Source organism: Cloeon dipterum, chromosome 4 (genome assembly GCF_949628265.1).
Source record: "Cloeon dipterum chromosome 4, ieCloDipt1.1, whole genome shotgun sequence".
NCBI classification, from domain to species: Eukaryota; Metazoa; Arthropoda; class Insecta; order Ephemeroptera; family Baetidae; genus Cloeon; species Cloeon dipterum.
The window spans coordinates 26709183-26724086 of record NC_088789.1 but is presented as its reverse complement, the minus strand read 5'-3'; the positions used below and the strand labels follow the sequence as shown (position 1 = coordinate 26724086).

General features: G+C 39.4%; 2 protein-coding genes across 4 annotated transcripts; both read left to right on the top strand.

Moving 5' to 3' along the window:
• The first annotated feature begins 758 nt into the window (after positions 1–758).
• LOC135943913 (fatty acyl-CoA reductase 1-like) lies at positions 759–3284 on the top strand. The gene is made up of 7 exons (XM_065490582.1): positions 759–1183; positions 1245–1639; positions 1724–1833; positions 1893–2079; positions 2242–2490; positions 2547–2804; positions 3067–3284. The coding sequence occupies exons 1-7, from the start codon at positions 995–997 to the stop codon at positions 3191–3193; spliced, it is 1515 nt and encodes a 504-aa protein (XP_065346654.1). The 5' UTR covers positions 759–994; the 3' UTR covers positions 3194–3284.
• A 2581-nt stretch (positions 3285–5865) lies between these two features.
• Positions 5866–14774, top strand: LOC135943051 (anoctamin-4-like). Of its 3 annotated transcripts, none has more exons than XM_065489443.1 (20): positions 5866–6098; positions 7077–7199; positions 7261–7436; positions 7601–7777; positions 7843–7941; positions 8001–8030; positions 8082–8251; positions 8376–8481; positions 8808–8918; positions 8977–9182; positions 11208–11374; positions 11430–11647; positions 11706–11870; positions 11926–12069; positions 12127–12296; positions 12353–12492; positions 12974–13179; positions 13241–13346; positions 13396–13577; positions 14348–14774. In XM_065489443.1, the coding sequence occupies exons 1-20, from the start codon at positions 6062–6064 to the stop codon at positions 14600–14602; spliced, it is 2988 nt and encodes a 995-aa protein (XP_065345515.1). In that variant the 5' UTR covers positions 5866–6061; the 3' UTR covers positions 14603–14774. The 3 variants fall into 3 exon arrangements, with proteins under 3 accessions (XP_065345515.1, XP_065345513.1, XP_065345514.1); XM_065489441.1 differs by having other exon boundaries at positions 5867–6098; positions 7252–7436; XM_065489442.1 differs by lacking the exon at positions 5866–6098 and adding an exon at positions 6910–6976 and having other exon boundaries at positions 7252–7436.
• The last annotated feature ends 130 nt before the right edge of the window (positions 14775–14904 follow it).

Below are 14904 nucleotides of genomic sequence, written 5' to 3'. Positions count from 1 at the left end.
ATTAGGTACATTGAGTCACACTCACGTACAAAAATTTATGCAAAACAGTTTTTTCAGCTATCAAAAAAATTTATGCAGCACTATTGACTTGAAAGGGTTTTTTTTTTGCTAGTATAGAAGTACCAGTGAGTGAGTGCGCAGCAGGAAAGATCGCAGGCTCTTTATAGAGTTTTGCTTTCCTTGCAGTTACTGCTACTTGTGGGTCAGGTATTAGAGTGCGCTGGTCATGAAAATGCACTCGATTGAGAACAGTTACTCAATGCACCGTGTGCCTCTGGTGCACGTACACGCGAGAGTGCAGCAGCCTTGAATGCCGAGAGACGCAGTCGAGTGCAGTTGCAGTGCAATGCATTCAACTGCTGCTCTTTCTCAGAGAACCGTGACACAGTCTTAGCCCAGCAGCTGCAACGAGGAAAAGGTGATATGAATTTTGTTCGGGAAATATTGTTACGTAATTTTATTTTTTATACAAAGACTAAAAATTAAATTCTGAGCAGTAAAAATATTTTATAGAACTACGATTTAAAATTGCGATCTAGTCGAAATAATTTTATTGAGACACGAGTAAACGGTGCTTTAAATAAAGAACATTTTTTTCGAGAAGCGTTCGTAATAAAAAAAACTTTAAATATGTTCGTTATTTTTTTATTCTTTGCGAAACTGCTCCACGAATTCCAACAAAGTTACAAAGAAAGGTGATAAATTCACATTATCTGTCTTATTTTAATTTTTATATATATTCCGTCCCACTTGATTTTTTCATAAATATTTAATCGCAAATAAAAAATGTGACAGTTACGTCTGGCAAAAAATAGATTTCATTTAATGCAGTTTCATCTGAATAAAATTGCAGGTGGCAAGGACGTGGGAATCGTTATTGTGCGAGCAATAAATACACATCAGAGTGCATTTCCAGGCGATGCGATTTGCATTTATCGCGTCAGTTCTCAATTGGCACCTGCACGGTTAGAAGCTCTAGCGCTCATCCAAGAAAATGACAGAAGTGAGCGATTTCTTCAGAGGCCGCAGCGTCTTTATAACTGGAGGAACAGGGTATGTCGGCAAAGCAGTCGTGGAGAAACTCCTGAGGGCTTGCGCGGACATCGACACTATTTATCTCTTGGTCCGGCCGAAAAAGGGACGAAACCCGCAAGAAAGATTGGCGCACACCTTTTCTTCTCCTGTGCGTAACTATTTTATTTTAATCATTGTTTTAAAATAACTTAAATTTCCGTAATCTGCAGATTTTTAGTGTCCTCTCAGACATGCGACCTGGAGCTCTATCGAAGGTGCAAGCCGTGCTTGGCGACCTGACCCAACCTGACCTGGGCATTAGTCCTGTGGTGCGGGATGAACTGCAAAGGAAGGTCTCCGTTGTGATCCACTCCGGGGCCACTGTGCGCTTCAGCGACTCGATGAAAACGTGCACGCTGATCAACGTGCACGGCACTCAAGGAGTCTTGAATTTGGCCTCCAAGTGGCCCTTGGTGCAGGCTGTCGTGTACATCTCGACTGCATTTTGTCCATTCCCCCAAGAGACGATCGAGGAGAAGATCTATCCCGTGCCTATCAAACCGGAGCGGTTGATGCAATGCGCCGAGTGGATGTCAGAGGAGCAACTTAATTGCGTGACCGCAAGGTATTTAAAAAAACTATCAATCATATAAACTTACAAACTGTTAGCCGCAACCCGTTTAGCAAATCTAATCAGGTTTCTTAATAGTATTTGCAGTGATTGGCCGAACCCGTATAGCTACACTAAAAACACGGCTGAGGTTCTAGTGGAAAGCTATAAAGATAAACTGCCCTTAGCCGTCGTCCGACCATCAATTGGTATATACCTTACCCCTACAAAAAATATTGTTCATGTTTTAACTATTGAATTTCCTCAGTAATCTGCACGCAAAAAGAGCCGTTGGAAGGTTTTTGCGACACTTTCGTCGGCGTTGGGGGAATCATGTTTGGCGGCGCTATGGGAATAGTGAGAGTCATGCCTGGCAATTACGACCAACCCTTAGACGTTATTCCTTTGGACACGCTAGTCAACTCTATCATTCTTGCAGCATACAAAATTGGCCGGTAAGCGCCATTCTTCTGCTTCCTTTTAAATAAAAAGATCTCTCTATATTGTGACTATAGAAAATGATTACATATTTTAAAAACAAATAAATAAAAGGCCTCCAAGCGAATTTATCAAACAAACGGAATGACCAGCGATTTAAAAAAAATATTTCATTCCAGAAATCCTCCAGGTGAAATAGAGGTTTTCAACGTCATAACCTCCGCGACTAACCCCATCAACTACAGGATGCTCGAAAAATACGCCCGCCGCGATTTGTTAACGGACGCTCCTTTTGAGAATGCGATATGGTATCCGCTCATGTACTACCTGACCAACAGCATCCACTTCAAGATCCTTAGATTCATCTTACACACGATTCCAGCTTTCCTGTTTGACCTCTGTTGTGGCATTGCTGGAAAGCCATTTAGGTAAAAAGAGTTGGAGCTAATTTCATTCAAAAATCACACAATGCATGATATTTTAGGCTTGGCGACATTTACGACAAGTTGCATTTGAATATGGACGCTGTTTGGCACTTCATGCTGAAGGACTACAAGTTCAAACACGAAAACTTCACCAATCTGTACTCCTCCATGAGCGAAGAGATAAAGGAAAAATACCCTTGTAACGTGGAAATGATCGATTGGTCAACTGTGTGTCGCAGTTACAACCTGGGAGCCAGGAAGTACCTCCTGAAACAGGACCCAAGCACAATTCCTGCAGCGAAACGCAGAATGAGCAGGTATTATTCCTGAATTATTGCTTCAATTTCGATTTTAGTGCGATCAATAGAGGAAATTCTTTTACCTCACAAAATCGAACGCTTTCACAAAATGTGTATTTAACATTTTGAAATCATTAAACCTTGAGAGTGTTTTGACACTCGTCTCGCTTTCATTGAAGCACTATCAGTTTTTTTAGTTAGCTTGCTTAATCGGCAATTAAAAAATAAATTTTGATAACACACACTCAACTAAATTGCTAAATTTCAATATATTTTTCAGGCTCTACACGATTCACTGCATTTTTAGATTTGTGATGATCTTGATCTTCTTGCGGATTTTGTACAGCATGACCCTTGGTTTGATGAGCACTCATGATTACATTACTGCCAATTACTTTGATTCATAAAGTTGCATCTTTTAATTTATATTGCTGTTTTTTATGGAACCCGGCGCCACTGCGTTATGTCACGTGTTGTGTGATAAATGTTTTTGATGTTTAATAAAATAATAATTCTTGAAATGTCACACACGAGTGATTCTCTGATCTTTGGAACCTTTAAAATATCCGGGTTTGTGACTTGATAGCGTTGCATGCCACGTACAAAATTCATTTCGCAGATGGCAGGTGGATGGAAAATTACAAATACTGACATCTGACCTTTGCGCCAGCGATGACGCGCGCCTAGCTTTATTACGCACACAAAGAAAAGCGTATGTGTATTCCTTCGTGCTTTCTGCCTTCTCTTTTAATTAATGAGCAAGCTCGTTAACTTGGAAAAGTGTGTGCTTTTATAAATTATATAACAATAATACGATACAATAGAGTAAAACTTTGCAGAAAATTTGTGATTGACCTTTTTTTGAAATTAGGAAAATGCTAAAAAACGCCCTAGGTTGCCGTTTAAATTTTTGAGCCCAAAAGTTTGTGTGCTAATACGGTCTCCTTATTGGAAAACATGATTTGTTTCGCCAGAAGGGAAATTTAGCTCATAATTAACACAATTGGATAGATCGTGACGATATCCAACAAAAAATTACGTAAAAATTTAATTTAATTTTCCGATAAATTTAGCCAAAAATGATATTTAATTTTTCTCTGTCCTGATTTTACTATTGTAGAGACAAGCTGTTGCAAAATTTCACAAAATATTAACTACATGAAGTACTTTGCTATTGGCAACAACGCAAAATGCTCTGAATTGTCGGCCTGTCTTCTTTAATCCACAGATAATTTATTGCTAGCTCGACCCCTCTTGACTCGCTAAAAACCTCAATTTATTGTACAAAGAATCTGTTGCGTTCTGTACGCAAATAAATATTTCCCCTAAATATGGTAATAAATCTCTCGATTCGTTTCCAAGCAACAGACTGCGGTATGAGCATACCGCCTTGACACGAGTGTGTCGAATGTTTTTATCGACTTGTGCGGTACCCAATATTTACTATTTGCTTATGTCCCTGTTGATTCTGACCTGCTGGCAAATTCAGATCAATACGCATTAAGCTTTCATGAGCAGCGTCTCTAGAGTTGCAAGCGTACTCGCTTTATTGGCTACCCGCAGGGCCAAGAACGTGAGGCCCATATAACTGCTAAAAGCGAAAAAAGTCGTACGCAAATTAGGGAAATTTCAAGGACTTTGCTGAGACGTCCCTTGGCACTTTCGACAATGCGAATGTTGATTGGTGCCAAGGGCAAATCATATTCAGAAAGGAATAACAGATAAAAAAGATACCTGAAAGTTATAAACATTTTATTTATGAAAAATTCATTTTGACCTGCTGGAATCGAGTATTTTTATCATTTGATTTTATGGGTCTGTTGAGTCATGCCAATACATACACACTTTTAATTCTTTTTTTTCGTAATCAATGCAATTTCTTATTTTTCTAAAGGCGGATCCAAACAAAGGATAACCCTTGTTGGCATGGGTTTTCAGGTCGTGATGAAATTGTGTTACCCTAATTGACAAATATTGAACTTTAAAATACATATTAGGTTTTAATTCCAAGAAAAATGCCTATTTTATTTCTCATTCAACTTATTCTGGGTCCCCTGAATCACTAAAATTAGAGGAAAATATTAAAACATTAAAGTTATAACTGCGTGTGCCACAGATGTGACCATTTGAAGATCTTAAATACTCCAAATAATCTATCAGCTAGAGCAGCTGAAGTTATTAATCATTGAAGTGCACCTGCAAGTCTCGCGTGATCTTTGTGACAAAAACTCCGTGGTCTATGTTGGCTTGCTATTTATTATTTAGCTGCATTCTTGCATGACGCGAGCGTATGCTCCCATTTGCGACAACAATAATATAACAGCGATGACTCTTCTGTCAGCCAGGGTGGCTGAACACACCCGCTAGCACGTATAGAACTGATCTAATATTCAACACAGTGCGATGAGTTTTTTTTTTAATCTCACTGCATGTATGGGCGGTGGTGTGAAAGACTCACGCATGACAATAGAGCGAACGAGATCAAGAGAGTGAGATAAAAATTTAAAAACGTTGAAAAATGAATAAGGTGTCGTGTTATATTAAATTTATTTTATTTTATTTTTACCGGGACACATTTTTCAAATTACAGCTTTCTAAAATATAAATAAAAGTATGCCGTACTTCTTATCTGAAAGGATAGAAAAGGTTGATCTATCAATTACAATTTGGTGTCTTTATTTATCAAGTCCTTAAAATAATTTATCTAACTGTGTCAAAAACGAATTAAAATTTCGTTTCAAGCCATTCATAAAGGATTTTGAAATTTGTGAGGTTGTTAGAGCAGCAGTGATAAAAAGATAACACATTTTTACTTTCATTGAACAAAAAGAATGCGAAAATCGGTATGTATATCGCTAATCCGTTGTTCCGGGCGCGCATTGTGTGATTATGAGCGAGAAGGTCAAGGTCCGCGGTCGTGCATTGTGCAGTGTTGGAGTGACAGGTGAAAAGATGAGGAGCTGTATGGATGTGTTATACATATATCCACTCGGGGAATATCGACACTGTCAGCAGATAAATTACCGCTAACGGCGGCGCTGCTCACTTGCAGCAGTTTGATTACAATTTTTATTAAGTAGAGAGCGACCGCAGTGCTGGAGAAGAATTAGCGTACGTGTGTGTCCGCCAGTGTGCTCTTTATTATTTTACGACCTGCGCCGCGGTTTTTGGCGTAATTAGAACCGCCGAGGGACTCGCTGGAGCGCAGCGTGGTGGGGAACACATGGCACGCGGCTCGAGGAGCGCCTCAGTGCACGGCGGGTGGACTACGTGACATGACCTCGAGGGTGGCACACCACCGACACTCATCCGGTAAGAATTTCCACTTGGCATTTCTCTGTTGCTTTAAGTCCTCTCCGAGTTTTCCGTTCTTTCATAAATTTCTTTAAAAAAAGTCTAACATGTTTGAAATCGAATCTTTCTTGACTGTCCCCTATTCAAAAACTTTAATTTCCTACAAAACTAAAGCTTTTGACTGAATGAAAATAGAAAAAATGCATGTAAATCATTCCAAATATTCTTGACAGGAGAAATATCCGATAATTTGTTAAACTTTATTGAAAGATTCAGTTAATTTATTTTTAATATAATTTTAACGCTGATATTTATCTTATTCTACCACTAATTGACTAACTGCAAGACCAGTGCCCCCTTCACTTCATTTAATCATTTGCTGTGAAATTGATTAAATTTTATCAGAAGAAACAGAGTAACAGACTTCCTGTGATGAGAGACATCAGAGAATTCGATTAAGTCGACGTTTGCAAATAGGAAGCTTGCGTCAATTTAAATTAATTCTGTTTAATATTTACATGATTCTGCGAGCGGTACTGAATTTAATGTCAGGAGACTCACAAATCCGTCATTAACTTTTGGCAAATAATAAAAATATATAAATGCAAGAGCCGATGATTGAAGTCTGAGGAAAGTGAACGCATTTACAGTGATAGAGTAATGGGTTAATAATTACACACAAATTTGTAGAGGGAGAATCAATTCCTCCTATATATTACTAAAACGCTTTTTGTTTAATTCTTCAGTGTAGTAAATAAATCAATGTTAGAAGGAACAGATAACCAAGCGAGTTTGTGCTTCTCCGCTATCAATGAATGCGCATTTAAATTTTGTTACCAGTTCCCGAGACCAATATTAAGTGAAGATGATTGGCAAGAATTTTGTAAGCTTCGAAAGTGAGTTAACCATGCAGTGTATAATCGAAAATTAACCGTAGTTCCTGTCCGGCCGGGTCATAAAACAATCCACAAATCGCTATAAATATTTTAATTACAGTGGATGCGAAATTCAACGTTGGCCAAAGCGAAATATGGCGACGTTCTTACGGAGAAGCCGTCAGCCATGACTTCCACGAACTCAAGGACGACGCATCATCAGGGCAACAGACTAACCCTGAAGGTGCAAAAGCAATTTCCGACGAGTGGCAACAAATTAATAAACTCTTATTCAGGCGCAACAGGAAATGAAGGAAGCTCTTTGGAAGCCGACTCAGCCCTTCCAGGAACACCTAACAGTATGGATTTCACGCCTACGCGTGAATTTTTAAAACCGGGATCTGCGAACAGGGCAAGCTGGAGATCAGCTCAGTGGCGACGACCACATGGCTCATCCGGCGCGCAGTTATGGAATCCAAACGTAAAGAGACTTGTATTCACAAGTGTGACGTGCGACGAATTAATTAAAAAAAAATATCTGATTCATTTTAACGCATACTTGCGTTGCTTTTTATACATTATAATTCATTCCTTTTGAAATGCAACGAATGGAATTGTTGGGATTATAATTTTTTAACATTTCAGGACGAGGACTCGCAAAGCCTTTTGTTCCGAGACGGAATACGACCCATTGACTATGTGTTGGCTTACGAGGAGGGCGACGCTCTTGAAGTCGCTGAAGAGAGGAGGCGTGAGAAAAGGGAAACTTTTCAGAAGAATCTCGAGGCTGAAGGATTGCAACTTGAGTTGGAGAGGAAGGAGGTAGAACCGTAATTAGAACATATGGACAAACACAGAAATAAAAAAATCTCTTCTGCTCACATCAGGACTCGTTTGACAGAAGAACTTGCTTTATAAAAATCCACGTGCCATGGAGAGTGATGCGCAGATATGCTAGCATAATGAATCTCAAAATGCCCATTAAGGTAGAGTAATTTTTTTTAAATTTGGTTTTGATACTGACAGCTATTTTTGAATGTGACAGAGGTTCATCACAGTTTCATCGACAACTTGGGTAAGCCAAACAAGCGTTAAATTTTTCTTTTCATGATTTCTGCCTTGACAGTTGAAAGAAAATGGGGGTAGGGAGGAAATAATTCCACCGGTTGAAAGTGAAAGTGAAATCGCCCCGCGGCAAAGCGCGTTGAGGAGATTCAGCGCAATGTTAGGCATTGAGCTTGAAAGACAAGAGCCCTCTTTTTACGCGTCCGCTCTTGCCAAACCTAAGGAAGAGAAGTGAGTTAATACACACGCAACCGGTGCTACACGTCTGCCTTGCGGCACAGTATCGTGTCAACGCCGGGCTGAATGAAATAATTATTTCTTTCTGTTTTTAACGTGTCAATTTTAAAATTTTCAGGTTTGTAGTTAAAGATAGAGAACTGGACTATACCTCGGCCCAAAGAAGTCAAGTCGCGTGGCAAATCATGATGAGATGCCGATACGACGATCATGATAAAGAAAAGGTATGTAGATCATTTAATAATTTTATTCCAAGCATTTTTGCAATCTTCCGCAGGGTATCATAAAGGGAAAGGATCAAATCATATGTTAAAAGCTTGGTCCTAGATTTACATTTTAAGTATTTCTAGCTTTTTATCAAGTTAGTGAAGGAATTAATTACAGCACTTTCTCTCAGAAACACTTTTGGAAACTAATTTCAGTTCATTAAATTAGTTAAATTATATGCGGATCCTCTTTTCCAAAATCAGAGTGCAAACGAAATTAACTTTTTGGCAGGATAAAATAAAGAAAACTTCCTTCTTCCCTTAACTTTTGCATTTAACACCAGGTTGGCATTCGACGGTTGTTAAACAATCAAACCTTTTTGGCTGCCTATCCCCTGCACGAGGGCAGATACGACAAAGACCCTCCTGAGGGCATAGACCGGTTGGACAGAAGGGTACGGAATCCACATTTTTTTAAAAAAAAAGATTGATCAATTCAAGTGTTTTGGGCAGATCTTGTACCTGAATTGGGCGAGAGCAGGCACCTGGTACAAAAAGCAGCCGTTGTGGCAGGTGCGAAAGTATTTCGGAGACAAAATTGGCCTCTACTTCGCGTGGCTGGGGTTTTACACGGAAATGCTGATCCCAGCGGCCGTGGTGGGTCTGCTGTGCTTCCTTTACGGCTGTTTCTCCCTGAACTCGAAGGACAACATTCCCAGGTTTAATTAAAAACTTTAGATCAACAAAAATAAAATATATGAGCAGTTATTTGCGAGATTGGAGGTCGATTGGACGCGATTTTTCAGCGTTGAAATTTGTAGGTGGCAGTCATATTTGCTTAAAGTACTTGTTAATAGATGGTGAAATTCCGAATTTGAAGCTCGGGAATGGGGGCGTTCCCTATTTTTTCGGTATCTCAAAAATACCCGAAAATCGAATTCAGTTAATGAATTGTAAACTGCAACTCTTGACTGCATTGAGGTATCACCTTGAAATTTTCACCACTCAACCTAGTTTTTAATCCTGAACAACTTTTGCATTTACAAAAAAATCCCAGGTCAAAGGTCAAGGTCACCTTTTGCGACCTTTTTTTGAAAATTCAAAATTAAGGGATGATAGCCCCCTACGATTTTTTTGGGGTTCAGGGCTGAAATGTAGCCCGTGAAATTCTACACAAGTACACCAAGTTTCATAGGTGCAATCACGATAATTTTGCTGCAATTCGAATTTGAAGTTTGAAAAACTGCTCGAGGCCGCTTGACCGCGCATGCACTCAGAGCGGCGAGTTCGCCTCTCGTTCTTCAAGTTGATTTTTTTCGCATTTCACTTGCTTAGAAACACCAAGAGGGCCTAGGGTAGACCAAGGAAGGTCGAAATCGACCTTCAGGGTCTGTCCCTTACGTGACCCTGAGATACAAAATTTCGAAAATTTCCAATTTCATCGAACTTGGTGTCTTTTTATAGGTTTTCACCACCGCACAGCTCAAATGTACAGCCAAAACTGCCGAATGAAAATCCTGAAACCGGTTCTTGAAATATTTGGGGTACTAGCCAAAAATCCAGACGTTAAAAATGGTCAAATTTTGAAATCTTTAATTTATGATATGATTCTTCTGTTTTGTACACACAAAGTTCATATTGAGTGTTAAAAATTAACACTTGTTTTTTTTAAAAAATTAAAAAATTATTTTGAGCAAATAACAAAAAATTACATGTTTAAAATTTTTATTTGAAAATGAAAGGAAACAAAAATTTTTGGTTTTTAAAAGTAGCTTATTTGCCAGTGCATTTAATAACATTTTTTCATAGTATTAAGCATAAGATCCTTTATTATCAGCACATTATGAACTTCATGTGTGCAAAATAGAAGCATCTTTTCATAAATTTAAGATTTTAAAATTTTGACCATTTTGCACATCACGTCTGGATGAATGGCTACCACAATTACTTCAAGAACTGGTTTCAGGATTTTCATTCGGCAATTTTGGCTGTATATTTGAGCTGTGCGGTGGTGAAAACCTATAAAAAGACACCAAGTTCGATGAAATTGGAAATTTTCGAAATTTTGTATCTCAGGGTCACGTAAGGGACAGACCCTGAAGGTCGATTTCGACCTTCCTTGGTCTACCCTAGGCCCTCTTGGTGTTTCTAAGCAAGTGAAATGCGAAAAAAATCAACTTGAAGAACAAGAGGTAAACTCGCCGCTCAAAGTGCATGCGCGGTCAAGCGGCCTCGAGCAGGTTTTCAAACTTCAAATTCGAATTGCAGCAAAATTATCGCGATTGCACCTATGAAACTTGGTGTACTTGTGTAGAATTTCACGGGCTACATTTCAGCCCTGAACCCCAAAAAAATCGTAAGGGGCTATCATCCCTTAATTTTGAATTTTCAAAAAAGGTCGCAAAAGGTGACCTTGACCTTTGACCTGGGATTTTTTTGTAAATGCAAAAGTTGTTCAGGATTAAAAACTAGGTTGGGTAGTGAAAATTTCAAGGTGATACCTCAATGCAGTCAAGAGTTGCAGTTTAGAATTCATTAACAGAATTCGTTTTTAGGGTATTTTTGAGATACCAAAAAAATAGGGAACACCCCCATTCCCGAGCTTCAAATTTGGAATTTCACCATCTATTAACAAGTACTTTAAGCAAATATGACTGCCATCTAAAAATTTCAACGCTGAAAAATCGCGTCCAATCGACCTCCAATCTCGCAAATAACTGCTCATATATTTATACTTCTTCTAGCATGGAGATTTGCAACCCCAAGAGTGCAGGGAACATCACCCTGTGTCCATTGTGCGACAAAGCTTGCCAATATCAGCAACTAAAAGACTCGTGTTTTTTTGCCAAAGTAACATACCTTTTTGACAACCCTGCCACCGTTTTCTTCGCCATTTTTATGTCCTTTTGGGGTAAGTAAATCCTAAATTCCCTCCAATAAAAGATTTATAAATAATTTCTCAACAGCCACTACATTTCTGGAGTTGTGGAAAAGGAGACAAGCCGTCATCGCGTGGGAATGGGACCTGCAGTTCGTTGAGGAGGACCAAGAGCCGCGACCCGAGTTCGAGACCTCGGTAAAAACCTTCAGGGTTAACCCTGTGACGGGTAGGAGGGAACCGTTCCTTACTCTCTGGGATAGATCGAGGAGGATTGTAGCCTCTGGTTCTATTGTCCTGTTCATGGTAAGGTCTCAGGCGTGCGTTAAATGAGTCGATGAACGCGCAACTGCAATTATTGCAGGTGTGCATCGTCATGTGCGCAGTAGTGGGCACGATCTTGTACAGACTGTCTGCAGTGGCGGTGCTGTACCGGAACGGAGACGCGTTTATGAAGCGAAATGCCAAAATCTTGACTTCCATGTCAGCAGCAATGATCAACTTGATAATTATTGTGCTTCTTACCAGGGTAGATGATTTCATAATATATTTTCCCAATGCGAAAATTAATGAATTTATTCCAGTTTTATCACAGACTGGCATTGTGGCTGACCAACTTGGAAAATCCACGAACGCAGACTGAATTTGAAGATAGTTTCACGTTCAAAATATTCGTGTTTGAATTTATGAACTTTTACTCGTCACTGATTTACATCGCATTTTTCAAGGTAGATTTTATATCATAATAGATTCTATAAAATATAATAAACATCATCCTGATCCAGGGCCGATTTTTCGTGCACCCTGGGGACCAGCATGCGCGAAGTTCCGAGTTTCTAAGGCTGAAAGGCGACGTGTGCGATCCAGCAGGCTGTTTATCAGAACTGTGCATTCAACTAGCCATCATCATGGTCGGCAAGCAAGGATTCAATAATTTCATCGAGCTTTTGCTACCGTAATAATACCAAAGAAATTTTTAATTATGATGCAACAAAAGGAAACTGCACACAGGAAATTGGAGAATTGGTGGAGGAAGAGAAGCCACATGGCGAAAACCGACAACAAAGAACGACCGCTGAGAAGATGGGAAGAAGACTATCAACTGCAGGACAGTGGCAGATTGGCCCTGTTTCAGGAATATTTGGAAATGGGTACGAGTTAATTTTTAATAACATAATTTTTTATCGGTTCGCCTCTTTCGTGATGGGTTGACTCCCTGATAACGAACAACTCGCGTGTTCCAATATCATCCAATGGGCGCACGGGCCTCATTGGAGGAAGCCCAGCCCAGAAAAGGATCAGCTCATGTTTTACTGCCCCAGCACCGAGGTCTTTTTATTGAAACGCTAGACATTCGTCATTCGTCCCGCGAAATCAATTCACGCATGCTGGAAAGCTTTCGCAATCCTTCCTAATCCGAATGTGCAATAGAATCAAATGTATAGGCGCTAATCAGCCCACAATAGACCCCAAACATCGCACGTATTCTCACATAGCAGTGCATGCGCTCAAAAATGCGAGCCAAAACGGCTTGATAAAATTTAAAAATATAGGCTTCTGTCTAGGGCAGAGGTTTTTGCCCTTTTATCACAATTTAAAGTGATGAATTTATGAAGAAATTGTGCTTTCTAGTCTTGCAGTACGGATTTGTGACCATGTTTGTGGCAGCCTTCCCCTTGGCACCGCTTTTCGCCCTTCTGAACAATGTGGCTGAGCTTCGATTAGACGCTTATAAAATGCTGACACAAGCGAGGAGGTCGTTAGCTGAAAGAGTCGCGGATATTGGTGCGTGGTACGGAATTTTGCAAGGCGTTACATATACTGCGGTCGTCTCAAACGTGAGTAAATTCAAAACACTTTTACAAGACTAATTGCGAACACTGCTTATTCATCCATCAGGCGTTTGTGATCGCATACACAAGTGACTTCATACCTCGGATGGTGTACAAAATTGGCTACTCGCCCACGGGCTCATTGGAGGGCTACATTCAATCGTCCCTTTCTCGTGAGTCTCATTGTCAAAATTGTTAAGCTATATAATAAATCCTAAACAGTTTTCAACACAACGGATTACACGGAGGGCATGGGCGCGGAACGGTCGCGGAACGCATCCGAGCCTCCAGTATGTTGGTACCGAGGGTACAGAAATCCGCCAGGCAGTCCAGACCAATATGACCTGTCAGCCCAGTATTGGCACGTATTTGCGGCACGACTCGCTTTTGTTGTGATATTCGAGGTAAGAACTTTAATCTGTCTCCATATTTTAATAAAAATTAGACCAAAAGATGATAAATTTTGAATTTATGTGCACTAATAATGCAACATAAATTAAAGTGAGGAGTTTTAAAGTGGAATGATACTGGGCAAAAATTGAAAATTATTTAAATTGTTGGATACCTTAAACAATTGACCGATAAATAATTTGTTCAACAATTTGCGATGGTAAAAAATGACCTTCCTACAGTAAAAATTCAAATTTTGCCAATTTTCTCCAACATTTACAGTGCTCGAACATATTTTCTTGGCACATTCCGATTCCTCTCGTCGAGATCTGTCCAACGGTGTATGCCACTTATTGGGGAAACTCTTGGTTTTGAAATTAAATCGGATTTCAAGTAAGGAGACAGCCATTACCATTTGAAAAGCACGCTAACTTTCCAGCCAATTTTATAAAAAAACTACAGCGCTCCTTAGGTAAATTTAGGCTTTAACTGAATCCTAAGGGATGAGTTTATGCATTGGCAACAAGCATTTTCCAGGCTTTTCCAGTATCATTCCTCTTTAAAATCTAGAAAATTTTTAATTTTCTGAAAAATGCTATCATGAATTAGAAAAAATTCAAATTTACTGTGATAAACCATCTCTAAGAATAGAAATTCAAGTTGAATCACTAACGCATGGGGAACTAAATTTAAATTTTTTGTCCAAATAGTGTTACTCCACTAAAATTAAATTCCTAGATGTAATTTCCACATTTTCAAGCTCATATTTCACTCTCTGTCCCAGCACATAGTTTTCGCCTTGACAGGAATAATGGCCTACGCTATCCCTGACGTGCCCGTCGAGGTGAAAACCCAAATCCAAAGAGAGCGCCTGCTCGCCAAAGAGGCCAAATTCGACAACAAACGACGGGATCTCAACAGATCGGCCAGCGAAGGAACTCCATTGCCGAATACGCATCCACCAGTGCTGCCGAACGACTGCACTGCGTTGCACCATCATAAAGTGATCATTCAGAACTCTGTCTGGGACCTCAGCTAAAGTGAAAATTCGTGTTTCATCGAATCCTTATTTGGCTTTCAAAGAGCGTTTTTTTATTATTAATCTCATAATATCGTTTCGTGCCACTGCAGACAAACATCAAATAATTTTGATAAAGAAAAAAGCGCTATTTATCTATTTATAAAGCAAATAAAAGTTTTTTAATCTGCAAGACGTTTTTCTTATTTTATTCAATGTGAGCATTTCATCATGCTCCCCACTTTCACAACTGTTTGTGAATAGCACATCAAAAAATATTTAAATATTCAGCTTCTCTTTCCTTGGCATCATATATATTATTT